The sequence below is a fragment of the Equus caballus genome, chromosome 28 (genome assembly GCF_041296265.1).
Source record: "Equus caballus isolate H_3958 breed thoroughbred chromosome 28, TB-T2T, whole genome shotgun sequence".
Classification (NCBI taxonomy): domain Eukaryota; kingdom Metazoa; phylum Chordata; class Mammalia; order Perissodactyla; family Equidae; genus Equus; species Equus caballus.
Genome location: NC_091711.1, coordinates 8933562 through 8959367, shown reverse-complemented (window position 1 = coordinate 8959367; position 25806 = coordinate 8933562). Strand labels below are relative to the sequence as shown.

Genomic DNA, 25806 nt, shown 5'->3' with positions numbered 1-25806 from the left:
AACATAAAATAGTTCTTAAAAAAAGATACTGAAATATAGAGCAAACTGCATAACAAAACATGCCATTGACCGTCCCAACCTGTTGGAGATTAAAGTATGTGTTACATATCAAAACATTTTAACAATTCTGATTAAAGAGATGGGTTTATTTTTGCTTAATCCAATATTTCCTAAATTTACATCCTTTTCTCATGTAGCAGCATAGTGCAGTTTTGAGCTTGTTTTAGTGCCTGAGTTGTGACTTTATAACTACTTCCACTTTATTTTCTGCTGGCTAGACAGGAAGAAAGCTGGAGCAGATATAAGAGTTACAGTACAGCTACATCTGCCTAGTACATACATAAGCAAGACTAATGCTATCCACAGTTATGTTCATAATTTCATGATGACATCGTATTTACATGCAAGAAAAAGTTATAATGCAAGGGAAATCTCCAGCAGTAAAATTCACAGTCAATTTGTTAAAAATTTGTAAATTCTATGGATTACTTTAATAATCCCATGTTCTTTATGCTCATTCTTCAATAGAGCACTCTTGTTTTGCTTTATTGTCTATATGACGGAGATCTACAACAATCAGTCAAGGTTTTTGAAATTAAACTTCACATATTTATTGTTTTTCATGAATTGACAATCTGATATTCTTCAAGCAGTGATTTCACTATTTATATCCTTGTAGAACATTGTTTTTTTCAGATGAACACCACACATGTACTGTTGTTTCAACCTCGAGTTCATAAGATATAAAAATAGATAAGAGAACAAAGCAGACTCTCCATGCCAGTGCTAGTTCTTTTATGCACAGTACCTTGACTGTGTGGCGTGGGAAGCGCTAGCCAAAACGGAGGGGGCGGAACCCGTGCAGCGTAGAGAAGCCTGAACCATAAACCAAGCAATTCACAAACACGGCCCTCCCCAACCTCCTCTCCCCGTCCCGAACCCCGCACAAGGGAGCGAAATCCTCTAAGTCTTGGCAAGGAAGAACTTAAAGCTTTCCTTTCCCATCCACTCCTATGCTACCCTGGAGGAGACAGCTCAGCCAACCTGTGATTTTTAACTGCATGCTGAAAGTCCAGACTTATTTCATACAAATGAGTCTATGAATTTATTCCCCAGATGCCTTAGGACGAACCAGAGAAATAAGATCCCGGCCCGAGTTCTTTCTCACCATGTGTTTCATGTTGGCCGCGGGGGGATCGACTTTGCCACGCATTTCGTTGTGACTCTTGACGCAAGCGTCTATAAAACTCTGGTCTGTGATGGAGGGGACTTTGGGAAGCGATTTATTGGCTACTAGACAGAGACTTAAGGTCCATAAACAATTGAGTTTCTTCCTCAGAACCATGGTGGGACGCAGAGAATGCCCCGACTGCGCAGACCTTCAACGGCTGGGCCAGTGAGTGTCCCCGCCCCCCGCCTCTGGGGACCACGCTCTCGTCCGGCTCCGTGCGTCCGTCCGCACAGGCTCTAGGCCAGCGAGGGGATGCGCAGCGGCCCGGGCCGGCGGGCAGGGACAGAGCCGAGGCCGGACAGGCGGCAGGATTAGCCCGCTCCAGAACCCTGGGCCACAGGGAAACCCTGAGTCGCCCTCTGGTGCAGTTTTAACCATCCGAGGAGCTTTCTGCGGACCCAATCCGGAATCACTGCTGAGGGTGCCTGGATTACAATCCAGATTGTAACATGCAGGCAGCACAGTGTTATGTAAAAGGACGACATGTATTAGATGCTGACACTGGGCCAGGCCTGTGCAAAACCCTGTATATTAGTTTCACAGACTCAGCTTCTGTGTAGAGCTTTTTTACTGTTTTAAATAAACTGCAGCATCATATTGTCCGTTTCCTCAGAGATTGGGAATACAGCAAGAGTAGACATTTTGAACACTCGACGACATAATGTGATCTTAAATCTTTACTTTGTAAAAATTTAATAATTTATTGCCTTTTTCTCATTTGAAGAGACTGACCTAGAAAGATAAAAATAGATACTGGAAAAGTGTAGCCAAGTAGTTCTCTGGACAAAATCTTCTCTTGGTACTTAAATCTGGAACAGACCTGCTTTGGTGACTAGTGAACTTCAGATGAAGCTCTGCCTAGGTTGGCGTGCTAACGACTAGGCCAGAGGACACTGTTATTTTACCTACGTTGCAATATAAATCAGGTTCATGTGGCTTAATGTTTTAAATTCATTATATCGGTTATATTGTTATTCAATAATAAACCGGCACTTTTTCTGACATTAACTGACATTTCTCACTGTTTCTGTGTTTCAAATAAATATCTTTATTGGATGATTTGATGTTGTTTACAATGCCATTTAATTCAAGTGAACACATATTTACACCTACTGAATGTTCTAGTCAATTAGCCTTGCCATTAAGAAAAACAACTTTGATGCAACTAGTTACCACTTTTTAATAGAAAGCAGAAAACTAAGTTATAAAATGGAGAAAAATACAAGGATCCTAATGAAAATTCGACTGAGCAATAGAGAAAATATTTCTGGTCCATTATCTACTAATGAAGAATTGCAATATATGTGACTTCGGAATTACATACACAGTCCAAACTGAGCTTCCGATATCCCACACCCCCATCCGGACCCTCCCACGTCTTCCCTGTCTCAGTTCCTGGCAGCCCCATCCTTCTGATGGCTCAGGCCCCCAACTTTGGAGGCTTTAGTCCTTAGTAAATCCTGTTGAATTTGTCTTTGTATTTTCCGACCTTGAGCACTGCTCACCATTCGAAATGGCACCTCCTTGATTCTGTGCATAATTGCAGTGGCTTCTTAGTGGCTCCTCCTGCTCCCATTCTTCACCTCCTGTAGTCTACTCTTCAGACGCAGACACTGTGATCGTATACAGGCTTTAGTATACGTAAGTGTTTTGAGTGACTACTATGTACCAGGTGTTCTTCTTGGTGCTTGGGATATAACCATAAAAAAACAAAACAAAACCTTTCTAGAATCCTAGTGAAGGGAAACACAATGCATGACAACATAATAAATAAATGCTATAGCACGATTTAGAAAGGTGGTAATATCTATGGAAAAAATAAATGAGGCTAAGGAGTTTATAGGGACTCTGAGGGGGGTGTGGTGGTGGGGATGGCAGGTTGTGGTTTTAAATAGGATGATGAGTGTGGATGTCTCTGAAAAGGTGGCTTTTGAGCAAATACTTGAAGGAGATGCAAGAGGAAAACATGTGGATACTGGAGAAAGAGTATAAATACAAAGTGGAACTGTAACACCAGGCAAAAATCAGATGGAAGATGGGAAAGCTTAGTGATCACAGGTGAACTATTCCAAGGTCTTGTATTGCTGTGGGAAGAGTGGAGATGCTAACTTTTGATTCTGTTGAGTGATGCATACGTATTAAAATTTAAGAATAATTATTAAAAGAAAGAAATACCAAGCTAGTAGAGGGAAAATGACAAAAGAAGGATATTTAATCAACCCAATAGAAGTCAAGAAATCAGAAAGAGTTTTTACTTTTTTCTTTCTTCATATGTATTTAAGATTATTGATGTTTCTTGAATTACAACTTGAGCTGCAACTCAAGGTTTGAAAGTATACTACTTTTATTGGTATTCAGTTATAAATATAGTCATGTGCCACATAATGATGGAGGATACATTCTGAGAAAAGCATCTTTAGGCGATTTTTTCAGGTGCAAACATCACAGAGTGCACTTACACAGACCTAGATGGTATAGCCTGCTACACACCTAGCTGTACGGTACTAATCTTATGGGACCACCATCCTATATGCAGTCCATTGTTGACTAAAATGTCCTTCCGTAGTGCATGACTGTAGATAGAATGAAAAAATAGTCAAGAAGTACCCGTATGTACCTCTCAAAACTGGTATACAACAGAGATGGCATTTTTGATGAGTTAGGTGATATGGGCTTCTTAAAAAATATTCTCAGATAATTACTTATCCTGTGGAAAAATGTAAGATTTAATCACTTCCTTTTCGTTACACAAAATTAAATTCCAGATTAAGACTTAAATGTGAAAAAAATCTCTAGAGGAAAATAAGAGAGTATTTCTAAGACCTCATTCCATTGCCTTTATCTATATTTATAATCTTCATATTCAAATATTTAAATACTGTTCTCAACACAGCATCCAGAGTGATGCTGTTAAATGTAAGTCAGATCATGTCACTCCTCTGCTCAAAATCTTCCAATTATCGGTTGCCCAGGCACTCACAGCAAAATCCCGAGGCCTCACAAGGGCCTCCAGGCCCTTACACAGTAGTGCCCCTCTCTGATCTCATCTCCTGCTTCTCTCCCCTCCCTTTTCCCTCCTCCAGACACTCTGGCCCCATTGTTGCTCCTTGAAAAAGCCAAGGTGCTCCTGCCGCTGGGCGCTTGCTCTTGTTTCTTCAGCTAGAAGTCTCTTCCCTGAAAGCTCCACGGCTCCTTTACCACCTCCTCCAAACATCTGCTCCAATTACACCTTTTCAAAAGACCTGACAGTGGGATTGTATGTTACCCATCCTACCCTGTCACTTCCCATTAGCCTTTTTCTGCCTTACGCTTCTCCATAGCCCTTATCCTCACATCTTATGATGCAATTTTCTTATTTTTATTGCCATCATCTCTCCCCTTAATTGAATGCAAGCCCCACGAGGAGGGACTGCTTATTTGCTATTTTTTTACTACAGTATCCCAAGCATCTCAACAGAGGAGTTCAATATTTGACGAACCAATTAACAAATGAATCTTTAAGACTGCGATCAAATGTTAGTTCCTTTTACAAGGTCCTCCAATTAGAAGGAATCTCCTGTCACTAAATCACCTCATGTTCCTGTGTCTATTTCTCTTTTTCCCTCTGCATTAGTCAGGGTTATCCAGAGAAAGGAACACCAGAACATATGCCCCCCACTTTACACCCACACACACACACACAAGCACACACACACACACACATACTCACAGACAGAGATTTTAAAGAAATTGGCTCACACAATGGTGGGGCTGGCAAGCCCAGTCTGCATGGCCAGCAGACAGGTGGAAGACTCGGCGAGAGCTGATGCTGCAGACTTGAGGCTGCAGGCTGGAAACTCATGCAGACTTCCCATGTTGCACTCTGGAGGCAGAATCCCATCTTCTTTGCGAAACTTCAGTCTTTGCTTTTAAGGCCTTCAACCAATTAGATGAGGCTCACCCACACTTTGGAGAGTGATCTACTGTACTCATAGTCCATTGATTTAAATGATACTCACATCTAAAAACTATCTTTTTGAAACATCTAGACTGGTATTTGACCAAACACCTGGCCACCATCATCTAGCCAAGTTGACATATAAAATTAATCATCATACCCTCTTACTCCTCCAAACACTTCATGTGCCTTATTACTTTATTCTTCCTTTCCTCTCAAACACTGCATTCAATCAATTTACAAATCCTGTTAGCTCTACTTTTAAACTATATCCTGAATCCAAACACTTCTTTCCATTCTGCAAACTGCCAACATCCTGGTTAGAGCCACCACCATTTCTTACTGGACAAAGGCAGTCACACCTTTCTACTCAGTTTCTCAGTATCCATTCCTACTTCATTACAATTTATTTTCCATAGAACAGCCAGATTTTAAAACATAAGCCCTCCTCTTTTCAAAACCCTCTAACGACCTCTTACCACACTTATAAAATCTGAAGACCTCAGTATGGCCCCCAAGGCACTACAGAACCTGACCGCAGTTAATCTCGGGTCCCTCTCCTACATTCTCCCCTGGCTCGCTCTACCTCAGCCACATCTGCCAGTTTGACGAGGATGCTGTCTCTTCAGGCCTTTTGCACTTGCTGTCCCCTTTACCTGCAGAATTCCCCCCATTGAAGCCATACCTGATCATACAGCTACACACGACATACACCTCCTACATGCCAGTGTCTATCCCATTAGCCCGCTGTATTTTTCCTCACCGTGTTAATTGCTACTCCACATTGGACATTTGTTTATTTAATGCTGTTGCTTCTATGAGATTGTAACCTTCACTAAAGCAGTGCAGTTGTTTGCTTCACTGCTCTAGCAGCACCCAGAGCAGATACTGAGCCCGTGTGCCCTCAGCAAATATTTGTTGAATGAAGAAATGAGCACGCTTTAACTTTCTAATAAAGTTGTATACAATTGTAAGCTCCTTTAGAAACTATATCTCATTTGTCACAGACACGCTAGGGGCTCAATAAATATTTTAGACTTAAAAATTTAAAAGGCAACGTTGAGTAGGCTTATATACTTCACTTTTTCTAACATTGCATTTATTTGCAGATAGCAGGTGTTCAATGGATGTGTCTTGAGCTTCAAATGCAAATTATTTTGGATCTGCAAATAATATGGGTTAACATATAGCTAATTTAGTTCCATTTTGTATACAGACATTAATTGGCTGTAATAACAACAGAACTTTCATAGAGTAGTTAATTGTTTTGAAAATTGACTGAAAAGTACAATTTATATAATCAAAACATAGATCCATGATTATTGCTTTTATAATAGATGTTTTAACACAATATCTGAATTGTGTAAATGTGTTTTTTTAGACCATGTTCCTAATAGCTTAAAGAAGTGTATTCAGAAATACTGGAGCAATTTATGTGTACTGAGCCTCCGTGCCAGGAACAGACAAGGACAGGTTCTAATGCTCTTGTCTTCAATACCTATTTGTGGAAGGGGCAAGGTTAGTTGAGTAGTAGAATTTTTTAAGGTCTTTGACAAGCTTATAAAAATTGAAGTTCAGTTTTTGTTTCCTTTTTCCTTTTTTTCTCAGTTTATCTTTGGGGGGTGGGGGAACTTCCTGGAGTGTAGGAGAGAAACAGGAGTGATTGCCTGATACCCATTGACTTCACTACTGTTATGCTTTTAGATATATTTGTATTTTTACTCCAAAACTGGCTCCCACCTGCAAATTGAGATACATGCATTTTGAGAGAAGCTAATTTTGAAAAGACACTGAAGATTAGAGAAACAAGTTGATTGTGCGGGAAGAGAACTGGATCAGGCTTCAGAAGATCGTAGTCCCAATTCAGGTATCTGACGCTTGACTGTGTAATTCAGGAAAGTGACGCATATTAGAGGGGAGTGGAACCTCAGAAACCTCTCAAACCAGACTATTCCTTTGATTGATCAGGAGCTGACACCCAAAGACATGGTGTGCAGAGCAAAGAATACAACGGAAGTTTCCTGATTCCTTGGTCCGTTCCTTTTCCATTATATAAGTATTTTCATTTGTAATTATATCCATAATTACATATGTGATCATATATGTATATGTGCATGCATATTTAAAGTAATGCTGTATAAAACACATTAAGCAGAATTCCCTGAAATGAAGAATTACATACTACGCCAGCGCGCACGCCCGGGCTTTGCCCTTCGAGCTGCGACCGCGCCTGCCAGCGAGCGGCCCCGTGCCCGGCGGGGTCGGGGGAGCGCGCGCGGGCTTCCTCCGCGGGGCGCCGGGGTCGGAGGGGCGCGCGCGGGCTCGGCTCCGCGGGGCGCGGGACTCTGGGGCGGGGCGGCGAGAGGGACGGCGAGGGGGAGGCGGTGGCAGCCGGTGGACTTCTTTTCCCAGGAAGCGAGAGAGGGACTGGAGGCCCCCGGGGAGGCGCCTGTTGCCGGGCAACCGAGGACGCCGGCCTGCGCGGCCCGAGCCTCGCTGAAGACTGTGTGTCTGAAGCTGTCTCAGGAGGGTTCTCGGGGAGCCGCCCTGGTTTGTAGCTTTCCCAGCCCTCCCACTCCGGACTTGCTCTTTACCCAAATTGTTGGTCAAGTGAGGTTGGTTGCCTCTGGTGTCCCATCCCAGTCCGTGAATTCCAGACAGGAACAAGGTGGAGCATTCCTCTTGGTACATTGCAGGTACTCTTAAGTATAATCTCAACTTTTCGGGGAGTCATGGGGGCGGGGGCAATTACTCTGCTGTGTTTGAAATTAGGAATGATGCCAGGTTCAATTCAAATACTTGGGTTTGTAATCACTTGGTCTCCTGCGGGGGGCTTAGATATTAAATTGTATTTACAAATCTCTTTCCTCTCCTTGATTATGGACTGGTTTTGATCAATTTATTCTTTGCTTTCTACTATCTTCTGATTTGGTAAAAGCAACATTATAGTCACTAATGTCACTAGCCAAGAGAGAAGTGATGGTAATTAGAATTGGAAATAATCATCCTTAAAAAATGAGGGAAGGGGTAGGCGAGTTCAGTTCTTTTTGGTAGCTCTAAAGATAATATGGTAAGTTGTGGATCTGTTAGTCAGCAACATTCATTTCATGTTAGGAGTAACATCTCGCGTCTTGGCAGCAGTTTGGGCAGAGACAAACCATTCGGAAGTGCTCTTCCCTCCTTATCCCCCCATCCTCCCCCACCCTCAACACACCCCAGCTGGATGGTCAGTGTTTTAGGACAAAGACAACCCTTGGCATCCATTCCAAAGATGGGCTCACAGCCCATTTGTTTGAAATGCTGATTCTTTTGCCACCAAGTTTAGGTTTCCGGTGTTCTTTAGTCTCTGCGGCTAATTCCCCTCCCCTTCTTCTGACTATCACCTGTACCAGGAGGGGTGCAGAACTGGAAAGGGGGCTGAAACGTGTGAATACAGGGTCTGTAATAACTGGCAAATAATTTGGCAAAGTAAAATTCACTTTTCTGGGTCTCAGATTCCTCAGTGTGGAAATCCGAAGGTTGAGCTTTCTCTCTCTGACACAGGGTATCGCTGAGCTGAGTGCTCTGTGCTGTGGGTTCTGGAGGCCCCCTATATGATGACGGGCCCTTTGAAGGCTCCCATATCTGAATGAACCATTTGTATGCTAGTAATTGTAGTTTTGAAATAACTCATATCCGAATTGACTGAATTCACTTATTTAACAAATATTTAAGTTCCTACTATTTTCTAGGCTTTCTGCTAAGTGCTGAGATATAGGGTGAACAAAATGGTAGTCCTTCCTTTATGAGGCTTACAGTATAGTGGTGAAGAAAAATAGTTACTGCTCATGCTACAAACATGTTATCTAATTGTTTGAAGACAATTTATATGTGGGCATTGTGATCATGTCATAATTATAAGTGCAGAGAAGTGAAACTGATATAAGAATATGTTTAAAATGTGTACAGCTATTACACATACTACGCATTAATTTATTGAGACTATGCATTAATTTATTGATTGACTAAGTAAATATTTATTAAGTACCTGCTATTAATATAGCACGAGATACCAACATTATTAGGAGATGAAAAGAACTAATTACAGTGAAGCGTGATGACTGTCGTGCCGGAGGAAGTCCAGGGACTAGGATGACCTGGACATTTGAGGGTTTAAATTTTGTTGTTTTTATTATTTCCAAATGCATTATAATGATTTAAAGTGACCTCTAGTGATTTTAAATGGCTGTAATGTTACTAAGGTATAAATAATTGTGACACTGACGTGTGGAGAAAATCCCTTAGCTGTTTGCTGAGCATCCGTGTCTCAGCTTGGGTTGTTGGCCACTAACCCTCATGACAAATAGAACAGCTCTTTTGATGTGGTTAAATGTAAACAACTACTCCCTCCCCCATCCAAACCAAAAACAAGTTTAAATACTGGCTTCTTTGTGAAAGATATCCCTGAAAAGAAAGCCATAGGCTGGCTACTGCTATAGGACTATTTTCAAATCTGATGATTTGTGATGTTTTCAGAACATGGCTACTGTTGGTCGGTAAGTCATCTTGACTTTGCTCTTATAGTAGAATTCCAGCTTAGAGCAAGGAGTTTGTAGGGGAGGGGCTGTGGAAATAGGGCGAAGGGAACTATATAGATAAGTTAGTAAGGAACTGAGTTATCGTTCCTTACTTCATTGAGTATAAAATAAAACTACGTTTTTATGATAATGATGATGGCTGCCATGTATTGAATGTTAACCCTGTTCCACAGGGTAGAGGAGGATTAGAAAGGTGCTAACATTAAACTCATTTTAGAAATATTGGCTCAGAAAGATTAAAGTTCTTATCCAAGCTTACACTATGGGAAAGTGTCAGAAATGAGAATTTTAATGTCAGTCTATCTGACTCCAAGCTGACGCTATGCTGTGCTATCTTTCCTTAAAAAAAAAAATTACTATTCGAATAAATCCAAGTCTAACAATAGAAAAAGAAGGTATGAATGAATCATTAGGCACAAATATATCCTTGGGAACATAAGGTCGAAGTATAAAATAAAATATACAAAATTTGGGAGGCTGGCCCAGTGGCATAGTGGTTAGTTGCACGCTTCGCCTCAGGAGCCTGGGTTCACAGGTTCGGATCCTGGGCGCGTACCTACGCCACTTGTCAGCCACACTGTGGTGGCATCCCACATACAAAACTGAGGAAGATTGGCACACATGTTAGCTCAGGGACAGCCTTCCTCACCAAAAAGAAATATATATATATACACACAAAATTTGGATGACTGAGATAGTCATGTGATTTTTGTTTTGTACATATTTGCAAGTTGCATATTTTCTTGCAAGCATTTTTACCTATCACTTCATAATTACTAATTGGACCATTCACTCCACTTTATTCTTTGCATTAGATACAGATTCTGTTTGCTAAAAATATTTTCATCAGCCTACTCTGGCAAAAATCAAAACTCATAAAATTTTAGGAAAAGAGTAAAGAAAGTAAATTTGTATTGCTTTGTGGTGGAGATGAGGTACGTGCATGAGTTTCCTTTTGCTGCTGTAAACAATTACCACAAACTTAGTGGTTTAAAACAAATTCATTATTTTATGGTTCTGGAAGCCAGAAGTACAAATGAGGCCTGCAGGGCTTAGAATCAAGATGTCCGCAGGGCTGGTGTCTTTGCAGACTCCGGGGGAGAGTCCCTTCCTGGCCTCTTCCAGCTTCCGGAGACTGTTAGTGACCTCTCCCTGCGTTTGCAGAGCCAGCTCCATAGCATCTTCTCTCCTCTCTGACCTGTCCTCCATCCTTATGTCTTCTCTTTCTCAGTCTGACTGTCCTGCCTCCCTTTTATAAGGACCCGGGGGATTCATTGGGCCACCAGATACTCCAGGATAATGTCCACATTTGAAAATCCTTATCTTTTTATTTTATTTTATTTTTTTTAAAGATTGACCACCTGGGCTAACAACTGTTGCCAATTTTTTTTTTTCCTGCTTTATTTCCCAAACCCTCCCCCCGGGTACACAGTTGTATATCTTAGTTGCCGGTCCTTCTAGTTGTGGGATGTGGGATGCTGCCTCAATGTGGCCTGATGAGCAGTGCCATGTCCGTGCCCAGGATCCGAACCCTGGGCCGCCGCAGCGGAGTGCGCAAACTTAACCACTCGGCCACGGAGCTGGCCCCTAAGATCCTTATCTTAATCATGTCTGAAAAGTCCTTTTTGCCATGTAAGGCAGCATATTCACAGGGCCTGGTAATTACAACATGGACATCTTTGGGGGGCCGTCCTTCCCACCAGTATCTGCCCCACAACTGTTGCCTCACGTAATGTAATTGCCTCACAGAAAGTTGATTTTGTTGAAAGAAGTACAAGTGATTAACCACCTCATTTCTTTCCATGTAGTATTATTATGTAATTTGCATAGCTTATTTAAAATTAGAGTAATAATTTTCATTTTATGTTTATTTTACCTTTTTCACAGTATCCTGCATGATAAATACGTGAACTTTAATGGAGTTAGAGGTTAAAGGAATTGCTGCTTCTCCAAGTCAAACTCAGCCATTCTCTGGAAGAAAGAAGCCACTACGAGTATGTATGCTATATGATTTTCCCCTTGTAGGATAATTCGTTAAATAATTTTCTGATTCCTTTCTTCGTGTTTTTATGGCTACTTATACTCCCAAATATTTAGGATCAATATTTCCTAGACTTGAATAATTGAAGCACCAAAATTGAAGATAATTATTACTTAAAAATTGGTCACTACTTGAATTAGCTTTATTTTTTTAAATGAAGCTTATTGTTTCTTCTTATTATTAAAAAACATCTGTATGTCGGCAGAAAATATAAAAAAGAAAAATAGAAGAAGAAAATATCAGTATGCATTTTGTGTTAGCTAGATAGGAAGAGAATCTGGGCTTCTATTATTAGGACTTTTATTCTTCTCAGCCTTCATAATGTCACTGTTGTGTATATCATTGATAATTAAGTGCAAGTTTAAAGCTACTTTGTTCCTGTATCCACCACAGGATTGGGTAAATACAAAATTTAGTTTAGAAACATAAAAATGATGTGTATTTCCTTGCTATTCTTATTATTTCAAATATTGAATGCCTATTGCTTATCAGTGACCATGATATGTGTTTCAATAATTCGTATCACTTAATTCTTACAACAAACCTTTGAGGTGGGTATTCTTATTACCCTGCTTTAAGATAGGGAAGAACTAGAGATTCAGTGACTTGTCAGGATTTTGAACTCTGGTTCTGACTTCAAGATCTGTGCGCCTTACTCTGTCTTCAACCATCTCCCTTTGTATGGATCAGTTAGTGCCTTGGGGTTCCTGGTCGCAGTATTATGGGTTAAATCCGGACTATTTGGTGATTTGAATCAAAGCAGCCCTTCCTGCTGGTCAGAATGTCAAGGACAGTGTTATCGCCTTTCCCGCTGATTGTTTGGTTATCATGTTGTGGATGCTTCAGCTTTTTTCCTGGTTGTTAGGAAAAGCTCAAGGTTTAAGTCCTTAAAAAAATGATTTCTAAAATTACCTTTTTCTGCCAAAATCATATCTTTATTTAGGTCTTAATGCCTTCGTCTCTGTATTAGGAAGGTCCAGCTAGTGGTAGAGTTAGGGAAAAAGTTTATGTTTATCTTAGAACCCTTGTTTCTTAAGAAAACAATAATCCCAGATATCAGGTTATCATCTCTTAGAGTTTGTCAGCAAAGTATTGATATCATAGCTATCAGCTGCCATTTCTGGAGTCTTCTAAAAGCTAGAATTAAAAGTGAGAAATAATATGTAAACTTTTTAAAAAACGATACTTAATGCTTTAAATATCATTATAAACACCAACAACGATAAATACATGTGGGAGATAAGAATATAAAAAGTTCTTCAGTTCCACTGATAAGGGGATGAAAATTAACATAATGATATTCTTTTATGTGTCTATTAAATTAGGGGAAAAATGTAATACTGAGAGTATTCAGAACTAGAGTTGGTGCATTGTAAATTGGTACCACATTTTTGGAAACGAGATTGGCAGTGTGTATTGAGCTACAAAAGTGTTCAAATTATTTGATGCAAAAAATTTCATACCTGGTAATATGTCCTAAGGAAACAATTCAAAATATAGAAAATGCCAAATGAAAAGAAAGATATTTTTTGAAGTGTGTTTTTTAATAGTGCAAAATATATTGAAAAATATGTAGCAATTGAGAAATATTAGATAAATTAATGTACAACTTTTAGATGGAATATTATGTAGACATAAAAATGATGATTTTAGGGGCTGGCCAGGTGGTGTAGTGGTTAAATTTGCATGCTCCAATTTGGTGGCCCATGGGGTCACAGGCCTGGATCCCAGATGTGGACCTATGTACCACTGGTCGTGCCATTCTGTGGCAGCGTCCCACATACAAAATAGAGGAAAATTACCATAGATGTTAGCTCAGCGGCAATCTTCCTCACCAAAAAAGTAAAAAAATAAAAAAGATGATTTTAAGGAGTAGCATAGAAATAGCTTATAATAAAAGGTGAAAAAGACAGTATATATGTCAGTATAAATTTGTCTAAACTTATAAAATGTACAACACCAAGAGTGAACCCTAACATAATCTATGGATTTTGGATGATAATGATGTACAGTGTAGATTCATCAGTTCTAACAAATGTATCACTCTTGTGGGGGATTTTGATAATGGGGGAGGCTATGCATGTGTGGGATCAGGGGCTGTATGGGAAATCTTTGTGCCTTCCACTCAGTTTTGCTGTGAACCTAAAACTGTTCTAAAAAATAAAGTCTATTTTAAAAGGTGTATTTTAAATAAAGTCTTTTTTTTTTGCTGAGGGAGATTCACCCTGAGCTAAAATCTGTGCCAGTCTTCCTCTATTTTGTATGTGGGTCACCACCACAGCATGGCCACCAACCAGTGGTGTAGGTCCATGTCCAGGAGCCAAACCTGGACTGCCAAAAGTGGAGCACACCAAACTTAACCACTAGGCCATGGGGCTGACCCCTAAAGTCTATTTTTTTTTAAATGAGAGGATACAGAAATATCTAACTTTTTAAATAAAGGGCCAGGTAGTAAATATTTTTGGCTTCATGGGCTGTGTGGTCTCTGTTCCAACCACTCAACTCTGCTGTTGTAGTGAGAACATATAGACAGTTTGTAAAACAGATGAATATGGCTATGTTCCAATAAAACTTTATTTGCAAAAACAGAGCTGGGTCATAGTTTGCTGACCCCCAGCCTAGGGATTTGTAAACTAATTTGTCTATTCTGGATTGGCTAACACAGTTTTGTTGGAATTAGACAAGAAAAGTAAATGCCATTCTAAAATATTTATGCCTATGACTTCAGAAGACAGTCTATAGGTCTATTAAAACACTTTCTGGGGAATAATAATGATGATGATCATGATGACTATGACAACTACAAGTATATTCTATTTAGGTTTTCTCCCTAAAGTTAGATGAGGTCATAATGTTCCCCAAAAGCAATTAAGAAAATCTTTGATGGATAATGGAAGTATGCTGCTATATTAGGCTACATTTTATATATATATACACACACACACACACACACAAACATAAAAAATTATATTTTATTTTATCAATTTAATATAATTAATAAATTATATTTATTTTTATTTTATTATATATAATATATATTTTTAAAATTTAAATGATCATCTTGGATTTTACATTGCTATATTTTAATTATTTATTAGGATAGTATCTAAAACAATGCCATATTAAATTTGATTCTGAGCTGAGTTTGTTTTCTCTTACTCTTATGGTCAGAGTGATGAAGCTCAGTCTTGAATATAATTTCTGTACTTGCTGTCGGTATCACAAAAATGACCAGTTAGATAACATTTCAGAAGTAAGCTGTAAGTGCTGATGAGTGAGTTATTTCCTGCTTTTATTTATTTGAACTTTCCCTAAGATTCATACATATTTCTCATTCCATGGTGACTAAGCTCACTGTAATTTTCAAGTCTTTGCACAATTTTTTGGCAATAAGATTGAACATTTACAAACATATACGTGTATATATTTGTCGCTTCCTTGCTGAAATCCTGCACCACCTGCCCTCCCATTACCTTTAGGGCAAAGTCCAGGTTCCTCAACCTGTGTTATAGTGTAACAGCTCTGACCTCTACCTCCTCACACTCAGGATTTCAGCCCTTTCCGACAGCTGACTCTTGTCTGTTTGTCTGTGCTGCACAAATTGTTCCTCCTGGCTGAAGCGATTTTCTCCCTTCTCTCTTGATCTGGCTAACTCCTACTCATCCTTCAGAGCTTCATTTAAAGGTTACTTTTTCGTTTTGAAAAACCTCCTCAGTTTCCTAGACTAGGTTGGGTACATGCTCTGTGCAGCTGCTCTGTCACGGCACGTGTTTTCTGCATTAGTATTTGCAGGAATGTCTTCCCCAGCAGACAGAGCGCTCTGAGGGCAAGAATTACCTCTGTTGCTAATCATCCTGTCTCGTGTCTCAGGCACAGTAAGGAGGGCTTAATAAATACTTCTTATATAAAGTGTACTGAGAAAAATTGTAATTAGCCTTATTGCATTGACACACTGCTTGTCTTTTAAGGTATAAATACGGGATAATAAGGGATATATGCACACTGATTCTTTTTTTTTTTAATTAAAGCAAGGATGGACTTCGAGATCGTGGGCAATCCAGAATCCTTGCCTACCTGTGTAAGTCACATTTCTTCACCTTTGAGCAGTATAATGGGCAAATATTTATAATACATTGAGAAGCATGAAAAGAAAGCAAAATGATATCTGTAGCTATGATTGTGAACCACAGAAAAAATTTTATGCGTGTGGATGGCCTGCAAATGACCCTGCTAAAATTAAAGCTGCTCTTGTGATAGGATGGTCGGACTAAGGGAAATATGTCTCTTGTTGTTTTTTTTTTTTCTGTTTTATCTCCTCAAACCGCCCCCGTACACAGTTGTATATCTTAGTTGCAGGTCCTTCTAGTTGTGGGATGTGGGACGCCGCCACAACGTGGCCTGACGAGTGGTGCCATGTCCGCGCCCAGGATCCGAACCCTGGGCCGCCGCAGCAGAGCACGTGAACTTAACCACTCGGCCACGGAGCCGGCCCGTGTCTCTTGTTTTTTAATTTTCTTTAATATTATTTTTATATTATCTTGAAAGAGTTAAAATGTTGTTTTATTTAGAAAATTCAGCTACATGCATTTATTAAACAAATATATGAAATCTTGCATTTTATAATTGGGATAGTCAAAATGAACTTAATGGGGGTATATCTGTGCTTTGATCTTATCTTGAGGAATATGACAATTTTATCAATCTTACTAAAAGGATTTTATTTTGGGACTAGAATATATTAATTTATGTTTTATATTTTACATTTTTGCCTTTTAAAATTTGGAAGGATATGATTTTTATATTGTTTTAAGTATGTTAGACTTACAAGATTTCTGGAAAATAGAAATTAAAAACTATAATTTATAAGGCTGAACTGTATAAAGTCGACATTTTTACAGATTGAAAATGGGCAAATGGCAGCAATTTCCTATGGTTCCACATAAGAGACCCCTGCTTGCTCCTCTAGACAAAGAATCAAGCTAGGTACACATGCTGTGTACAAGGTACTTAGGGTGTGAGGACAGTCAGTTGGGTGCTGATGGATGTTTAATAAATTTTACTTGGGAATTATAAATAAAATTAGGTATATTTTAACTTGATTATAAATTTTACGTGAAAATATCAACCAAGATGAATGTTGTTGTAGAGTGAAGTGATTTCTTTGCTGAATCATGTAATAGTTTTGAATAGTGAAACAATATTTCCTCAGTGTTTGTCATGCACAATGTGCCACTTAGAGACATGATGCACTTTAAGTTTCATAGGCATATTAACGTTTGCTCCGCCATTCTTTCAAGTCTCAGCAATCAACAGAGTAACATATCAAGTCCTGCCTCATAGCACTGGTTCATTCCTGTGCGAAGGGCCCGCTGTGGTGATTTCAGGCTCTCCATGTGGTCTCAGAGCCCCGAGTTGGAGAGGGATGTGCACCCTTGTGTTACCCCATGCTACGGTAGATAGAAGGAACCTCCAGAACACAGGTGATAGCGAAGCATAGTAAAACCATTAAGAAGTGATGACTTTTCAGTATTTATTACCTTTGTTTTTAATATAATGTACTTAATTGTGTTTATATAATTTTATTTTTAATAATTCTTTGGTAACAACCAGCTCAAAAAATTACTGAACATTTAAGAAAAGCCTGTCACAGCTGCTGGGAGCCAGCTCACCAATGGCTTCAGTGTACCTGTTTATATAAGATGGAGTGTATATGGTTTGCAACTTTTAAAGTCTTATTTTTAAAAGTTATGGGATGCATAGATTATTTCTTTCAGGGTCCCACGACTTGATTTGGCAAGCCTTATTGACTCTGCTGATGAGGTAATTTTTACTTGGTATTTAATATGATAAACATTTGAACACAACATTACAGACAGCATATAATTGTCATTTAATTTTATTTTCAGGATGATTTTTCATATGTTCCACTTAGTACAGCACATATTTATTTTAACCCACCAAATTCATCTGCTTTTGGTTGGGTCACACCATGTCGCATTCCATATACTCAGCGTCTAGGTGAGCTGGTTAGTATTTATTTCTCCTTACCAACTTTCAGGATTATAGTATGTATTTTAGCGCTGTACTTAATCCAGAAATGTCATTATGTTCAGTCTATGCTTTATCCAGTGTAAGCATTTTATATATTAACATCACAAACAATAATATTGGTGGAATAATTTTACTTTGTTTTACGTTTTTCCTCATGTAAGAATGGTATTTTTAAAATATCTTATAAAATTGGTCAAGTACAGGTTTATACTAATAGGCAGTCCAGGGATTAAAAATTATGGCAGAATATTAGATAAGATCTTGCTGGCTTAGCCATATAAAATTGGTCTCTTGGAAACTGACTCATAATTTAGGCTAGTAGGATGCTGTGGAGAAGTAAGTAACCATTCTTATTCCAAGATGCCTCCTCGGGACATATTTATACCTCAAACGATATTCAGTGTCTTATTCCACATTATAAATACAAGTTCTAACCAGTATCCTGTGAGCAGCGCTTGCTTTTCTGTCTTTGTTAGTCTTTGTCCTGTAGCGGGCCATGTGCCCGGTCTCCTCAGTCTCATTTTGGGTAAATTGCGGGAATAGGACCCCGGTCTGGACCGTGCTGCAGTTTTCACCCTGAAGCTTTGCATCACCCTTCCCTCTGGATACAGACTGTGCTGTACTCCTTTTGGAGCACCTGTCTCTCTCTGGTGCATGTGTTTGCTTACTGTGCTGGTTAGGTTTCTCTTATCCACTGGCTGTGTTATCTCTTGTCCCAAGGAAATGTGGCAGGGGACCAAATAAAACCACAAGGTAGAATATCCCAATATTCTAGAAATGGCAACGAGTGCTTCTCAGTATTAGTCTCTTCAATTCCTATGACTATTATAGAAGAAATGGTTGACAGTGGAGTTTTTCTGGAGCAGGAAAAAAAAAAAAGCCTATCTAAAATTCCTAAGAAGAAAGAAAAGCCATTTTTTCTCCTTTCAATTTGTTTTAGAACCAGGACTGATTTTCAGCTGAGAACAAGAGACAGACTCACTGGTCTTGAAGGCCGGTAACCATTCTGAGCGGTTCTGTGAGCTCTGATTGCTCAGAGATGTTGTACCAGCTAAATGTTTTAAATATCACCTCTGTTTAGAACATAGGTAATAACAGTCTCTTCCTTGGGCATAGTAATGCTAAGGTAAATGATAAGTCTGATAATGTTAATAAGGAAAGTTAATAATAATTTTGTTTTTTTCTGGTGGATAGCATACTTTTTCTTTTTACTTCCAGGAGCAGGACGTAATTCCTGAAAACTTGCCAGCCCCGACAGACAAATATAAACTAAAATATCAGCAATACGAAACTGAAATGAAAGAGGCATATAAACAGTATAGTCAGAGAAAAGCAGAAAAGGCAAAATCAAATGTCACACATCAGCAGTCTCCAAGGAAGAGGATCAATGACGAGGTGATGTATGAGGCTTCACAGAGTTCTGATAAAGTTGAAAGCAAATAGGGCGTGTGTTATAGAAACGTCTTTTTGTCTGATATGGCTTGCTATGGGTCAGAGTAAGCGTAATAGCTGACGTTTCTGTCTGTGTGCCAGGGACGGTTTTAAGTATTTTACTTATATTGACTAGTTTTTCTTCACCACAACCCTAAAGGGTTATTATCACCATTTTCAGATGTGAAAACTAGCCACGTGACCTGGCCAGCTTTTCTCTGTTAGAAGCTGTGCACTTGCCCTGGGATTGGAAATAAGACAGTGCTATATATCTGTTTTTGATGTAACTGTCTTGAACTCTGTTGCTCTCATGGTCTAATTTTTAAAGTTGAAAAGTGATTTCAGACTTTATAGTGACCCTGTTTTATTCTAAAACTGTCATCACTCCATGATTGTCTTCTACCTCATTTTAGATGTTTTTTTAACATCATGAATTATAAAATTGTTATGCTTTTATTTAATATTAATTACATGTAAATTCGCTATTCATGAATATAAGAGCAAAGAAAACATAGTAAATTTAATGGCTTTCCATAAGCATACAGGAAAGGCCAATCTTGAATTTTGGAAACTTTTGAAAGGTTTGAAAACAGTTTGTGATACTTCTGGCTGTAAAGAAGAGAGCACTTGGATGCAATTCTTAAGTCAGTTAACTTTTAGTAAGAATAATGTGTTTTCAGGTAAGTTTGACGGTTGTATTTGCTTAGCATTTTCCTGTAGGAAAAAAAAAAGAGAGAAAAGTAGATGTGGCACATCGCTGCTTTTCCTATCCCTGTGGGAACTGTCTAGAAATAACTGAGTCATATGGTGTTTAGTTGAAAGAGTAACAAAAGCTATGGGATTATTTGGTCTCTTATCATCAAACAGATTTCCCAGATCCAAATGGATGCACACAAATGTAATATTCTAGTATCTTTGATTAAAGCTAGGCAGGGTACTTTCACAGCCCTGCAGCATCTGGCCGTGTATTATCTGCAGGACCTACCATGTGATATTTAGATCATTGCAATAATGTCAGGAAAATAGAATGAGGGTTTCTGAAAGCACATGCTTTATTTGCTGTGGCAAAATCATTCAAAATATTTTTAAAGTAAAACTTTGATTTCCTAAAACACAAGTTCAAATGAGGACATTTGTTTACTTTTGGTTTAAGAGAGGAACAAATCTTGTTTGAAAATCTTCCCATATGATTGTAAATATTTACAAAGTATCAATAAAGAATTTTATAAATAGAAGCCAATATGTGTGTATTTTCTTCTGGAAAAGATCCTGTTTTCCTTCTTTGATTTTTTTAACCTACATATTAAAATTTTAATATGCTCTTGATAGTCTTGCAAAAAGCCCTGGTTTGTATATAGTCTCTATATAATAATCTTGTGCTTAAGGGGTTTGAGCAACTTATTTGCTGACTTTTTAGATGTATACCATTATGAGAAACAACGCTGCCGTTAGAAATCCTATTACTGTCACATCAGTTAACACTGGAATAGGAACCTCTGGAAGGAGAAGAGGTCCCTGATACTAGAAATGCAAAGCAGGGAGCAACATGCACCTTGATTCTATTTACTGATAAAAGCTACAGTTAAATATATTTAGGATCCAGGACAATAACTAAAAGCCATAGTTGCTAGTTAATTGGGCTGATACATCAGTCAACTGATAATGTCAAATACGAAAATAAAAGTGGCATCTGCTTGATTCTAATGGCAAATTTTCTTTGTTGAATTTCCTTCTGTTTAGTATAGAGAGATGATGGATCTCTTGGCAAATTGTTTTAGTACCTAAAAGTTAACCTTATTTGTGTGTGTGTATATGTATTTAAATAATGAAACATTTGTAAATAAAACATGAAAATCATTAAACTTCGGTTTTACAGGAAATATGAATTCCTTAATTGTACTTATTATTAATCATTCCAGATATATTCTTTTTCACCAATTCTATAAAAAGACAAAATACCTTTTGGTTTTAGAAATTATCACCCTAAATTTATTTGCTCATTGTTTATTCTTTCAAACAAATAGGTACTGAATGTTTAACTATATGCAAGGTTTTCTTCCAGGTACTGATGATAAGTCAGTGAATAAAACACAAAAATTTATACCCTTACAGAACATTTATCCTAAAGGAGTTAGCAAGGAAAACAAAAAGTCAATCAATCGATCAATTAACTCGTCTGGTTTGACTAATGGTGTAGATTGAAGGGAACTGGGAAGGGCTGGAGGGTGGGCAGCAGTGTGTATGGGGTCCCTGGGGAAGATCTTTTCCATTAGGTAGTGTTTTAGAGCACATCTGAAAGCGGGGAGAAGCTAGCCAGTCAGGAAAAACTCTGTCGTGAAGCAGGAGTAGGCATGAAGTATTTAAGAAATATCAAGGAGAACAGCGTGGTGGGAGGAGGGAGAGCAAGGGAGAGATGAGAAGAGATTGGGCAGAGAGGAAAAGGGAGGCTGGGAAACAGAACAGGGAGGCCTTATAAACCACGGCAGGCCTTTGCCTTTTATTCTGAGGCAGAAAGCTACTTTGTTCTGTTGAGAAAAGGGTAACGCGGGAGGCAGGAAGCCCTTTGAGGGGGCTCTCACAGTATGCAATCTAGGGAAGAGATGAGGACGCTGGCTTGGACCCAGGTGGTAACAGCACACTTGGATAAGAAGTGGTCATGATGAGAAGCCACGTTCTGGATAGATTCTGAAGGTGGCGCTGAGAATGTTTGCTAATGGATTGGTTGTAGGCGTGGGAGAAAGGGAAGATGAAGAATGCCTCTAAAGCTGTTGGCCTGAGCAATTGAAAGGGTGGTCTTGCCGTTAACTGGAGTGGGGAAGACCACAAGGAAGTCTGGTTTGGGGAGTTTAAATTGGAAATACCAGTGGGAATGTCACTGTTTCCCTTTTTGTAAAAGATTAGAAACAAGCCAAAACAAAATAAAATGCTTTTGAAAGTTTCTTCCAACCTACAGCATAATATAGCCAGCCCTGGTTGTTCAGTGGTTAAGACCTGGCGCTCTTACCGCTGCGGCCTGGGTTCGTGTCCCATTCAGGGAATCGCACAACCCATCTGTCGGGTTGTTGTATTGTGGCGGCTGTGTTACTGTGATGCTGAAAGCTCTGCCACCAGGATTTCAAATACTGGCAAGGTCACCCATAGTCGACAGGTTTCAGCAGCGCTTCCAGACTAAGATAGACCAAGAAGAAGGACATGGCCACCCACTTCCAAAAAAATTGGCCATAAAGCCCATGAATAGCAGCGCAGTGTTGTCTGATAGAGCCCTGAAAGATGAGAGGACCAGGCAGGGTTCCACTCTGCTGTCCAGGGTTGCTAGGAGTCAGAATCCACTGACAACATTAACAACAGATGCATAAGGCTTATACTTAAACATATCAATCTGTTTAACATACCTTATATAATGCTAAATATCTTTTTGGTGCTTGTTAGATCACTATTTAGGGAAAACAAATATATTAGTGGGTAAATAAAATTATAAAGTATCTTCATAAATTCATTTCCCAGTAGTAAACGTGTACTTAAGATTCACTGTTGATTTGCTGAGTAAATATTTATCAAGTGCTCACGATGCATGGTCTTGTTCTGGCACCAGGGATACTGCAATATAAATGTCAGACAAGGTTCCTGCCCTCATGGAACTTATAGCAGGAAGCCAGGCAACACATCTTAAACATATGTATAATAAAATTCATGTAGAAATTCAAAAGTCGTGAAGACAGAGCAGAGTATGAAGATGGAGTGTGACCTTTTAAGGAAGATCTGATGTAAGAACAAGCCTTTGGGAAAAAAGCTATTGAAACCTATTAAATTTATTTATTTATTTATTTGATAACATTGATTTATAACATTATGTAAATTTCAGGTGTACATCATTACATATTTTGTTTTCTGTGTAGGTTACATCATGTTCACCACCCAAAGACTAATTGCAATCCATCACCACAAACGTGTGCCTAATCACCCTTTCTCCCTCTTCCCTCCCCCTACCCCTCTGGTAACTACCAGTCCAGTCTCTGTTTCCCTGTGTTTGTTTGTTTGTTGTTTTTATCTTCTGTTTATGAGTGAGATGATATGGAATTTGACTTTCTCCCTCTGACATTTAACTTAGCATAGTACTCTCAAGGTTCATCCATATTGTCGTAAATGGCCAGATTTCATCATTTCTTTTGGCTGAGTAGTATTCTATTGTGTATATATACCACATCTTCTTTATCCATTTGTCCATGATGGGCACCTAGGTTGCTGCCAAGTCTTAGCTACTGTCAATAATGCTACGATGAACATAGGGGTGCCTGTATCTTTATGCATTCGTGTTTTCATGTTCTTTGACTAAATATCCAGCAGTGGAATAGCTGGATTATATGCTAGATTTATTCTTAATTCTTTGAGGAATCTCCATAAGGTTTTCCATGGTGGCTGTCCCAGTTTGCACTCCCACCAGCAGTGTATGAGGGTTCTCTCTACATCCTCTCCAACACTTATTGTTTCCTGTCTTGTTAATTATAGCCATTCTGATAGGAGTGAGGTGATATCTCATTGTAGTTTTGATTTGCATTTCTCTGATAGTTAATGAGTTGAGCATCTTTTCATGTGCCTGTTGGCCATCTGTATATCTTCTTTGGAGAAATGTCTATTGAGATCTTTTGTCCATTTTTTTAATGGGGTTATTAGTTTTTTTTCTTCTTGAGATGTATGAGTTCTTTGTATATTTTGGATAGTAACCCCTTATCAGATATATGGTTTGCAAATATCTTCTCCAAATTGTTCGGTTATCTTTTCGTTTTGTTGATGGTTTTCTTTGCTGTGCAGAAGTTTTTTAGTTTGATGTAGTCCCATTTGTTTATTTTTTCTATTGTTTCCCTTGCCCAGCCAGACATGGTACTTGAAAATATGCTGCAAAGACCGATGTCGAAGAGTGTACTGCCTATCTTTTCTTCTAGAAGTTTAATGGTTCTGGGTCTTACATTCAAGTCTTTAATCCATTTGGAGTTGATTTTTGTGTGTGGTGTAAGATAGTGGTCTACTTTCATTGTTTTGCATGTGGCTGTCCAGTTCTCTCAACACCATTTATTGAAGAGACTTTCCTTTCTCCATTGTATCTTTTCAGCTCCCTTGTCAAAAATTAGCTGGACATAGATGTGTGGGTTTATTTCTGGGCTCTTGATTCTGTTCCATTGATCTGTAAGTCTGTTTTTGTGCCAGTGCTATGCTGTTTTGGTTACTATGGCTTTGTAGTAGATTTTGAGAGCAGGTAGTGTGATACCTCTAGCTTTGTTCTTTTTTCTCAGGATTCCATTAGCTATTCAGGGTCTTTTGTTGTTCCATATAAATTTTAGGATTCTTTGTTCTATTTCTGTGAAAAATGTTGTTGAAACTTTGATAGAGATTGCAATGAATCTGTAGATTGTCTTAGGAAGTGTGGACATTTTAACTATGTTAAATCCAAAAGCATGGAATATCTTTCCATTTCTTTGTGTCTTCTTCAATTTCTTTTAACAGTGTTTTATAGTTTTCAGTGTGCAGATCTTTCACCTCTTTGGTTAATCTTATTCCTAGGTATTTTGTTCTTTTTGTTGCAATTGTAAGTGGGATTTTATTCTTAATTTCTCTTTCTGCTACTTTGTTAGTGTATAGAAACACAACTGAATTTTGTATGTTGATTTTGTGTCCTGCAACTTGACCATATTCATTTATTATTTTTAAAAGATTTTTAGTGGATTCTTTAGGGTTTTCTATATATAAAATCATGTCATCTGCAAATATTGACAGTTTCACTTCTTCCTTTCCAATTTGGATCCCTTTTATTTCTTTTCCTTGCCTGATTGCTTTGGCTAAGACTTCCAATACTATGTTAAATAAGCGTGGTGAAAGTGGGCATCCTTATCTGGTTCCTGTTCTTAGAGGGATAACTTTCAGTTTTTCTCCATTGAGAATGATATTTGCAATGGGTTTGTCACATGTGGCCTTTATTATGTTGAGGTACTTTCCTTTTATTCCTATTTTATTCAGAGTTTTTATCATAAATGGATGCTGTATCTTGTCAAATGCTTTTTCTGTGTCTATTGAGATGATCATGTGATTTTTATTCTTCATTTTGTTAATGTGGTGTATCACATTGATTTGTGGATGTTGAACCATCCCTGCATCCCTGGAATAAATCCCACTTGATCATGGTGTATGAGCTTTTTAATGTATTGTTGTATTTGGTTTGCTAGTATTTTGTGGAGGATTTTTGCATTGATGTTCATCAGTGATATTGGCCTGTAATTTTCTTTTGTTGCGTTATCCTTGTCTGGTTTTGGTATCAGGGTACTGTTGGCTTCATAGAAGGAGTTAGGAAGCTTCCCTCCTCTTCAATTTTTTTGCAACAGATTGAGAAGGATAGGTATTAAGTCTTCTTTGAATGTTTGGTAGAATTCACCAGGGAAGCTGTCTGGTCCTGGACTTTTAGTTTTTGGGAGATTTTTGATTACTGTTTTGATCTCCTTACTGGTGATTGGTCTATTCAAATTCTCTATTTCTTCTTGATTCAGTTTTG

At 38.6% G+C, this 25806-nt stretch overlaps 2 protein-coding genes across 8 annotated transcripts in view; one reads left to right on the top strand and one right to left on the bottom strand.

Annotated features, from left to right (window-relative positions):
* GLIPR1L1 (GLIPR1 like 1) overlaps nucleotides 1–1402 on the bottom strand; it is a 38596-nt gene extending 37194 nt beyond the window's left edge. The window contains exon 1 of the mRNA XM_014736885.3: nucleotides 1169–1402. Within this exon, the coding sequence (XP_014592371.3) occupies nucleotides 1169–1345 (177 nt within the window). The 5' untranslated portion in view covers nucleotides 1346–1402. The remainder of the gene's footprint in view (nucleotides 1–1168) is intronic.
* A 6138-nt stretch (nucleotides 1403–7540) lies between these two features.
* CAPS2 (calcyphosine 2) overlaps nucleotides 7541–25806 on the top strand; it is a 53243-nt gene continuing 34977 nt past the window's right edge. Inside the window, exons 1-6 of one of the 7 annotated variants that reach the window (XM_023631113.2) lie at nucleotides 7541–7864; nucleotides 11633–11739; nucleotides 15815–15864; nucleotides 17561–17606; nucleotides 17693–17812; nucleotides 19056–19232. In XM_023631113.2, coding sequence (XP_023486881.2) covers nucleotides 11662–11739; nucleotides 15815–15864; nucleotides 17561–17606; nucleotides 17693–17812; nucleotides 19056–19232 — 471 coding nt within the window. In that variant the 5' untranslated portion in view covers nucleotides 7541–7864; nucleotides 11633–11661. The remainder of the gene's footprint in view (nucleotides 7865–11632; nucleotides 11740–15814; nucleotides 15865–17560; nucleotides 17607–17692; nucleotides 17813–19055; nucleotides 19233–25806) is intronic. The other 6 variants (XM_070254183.1, XM_070254180.1, XM_070254182.1 and 3 more) reach the window with 6 other exon arrangements.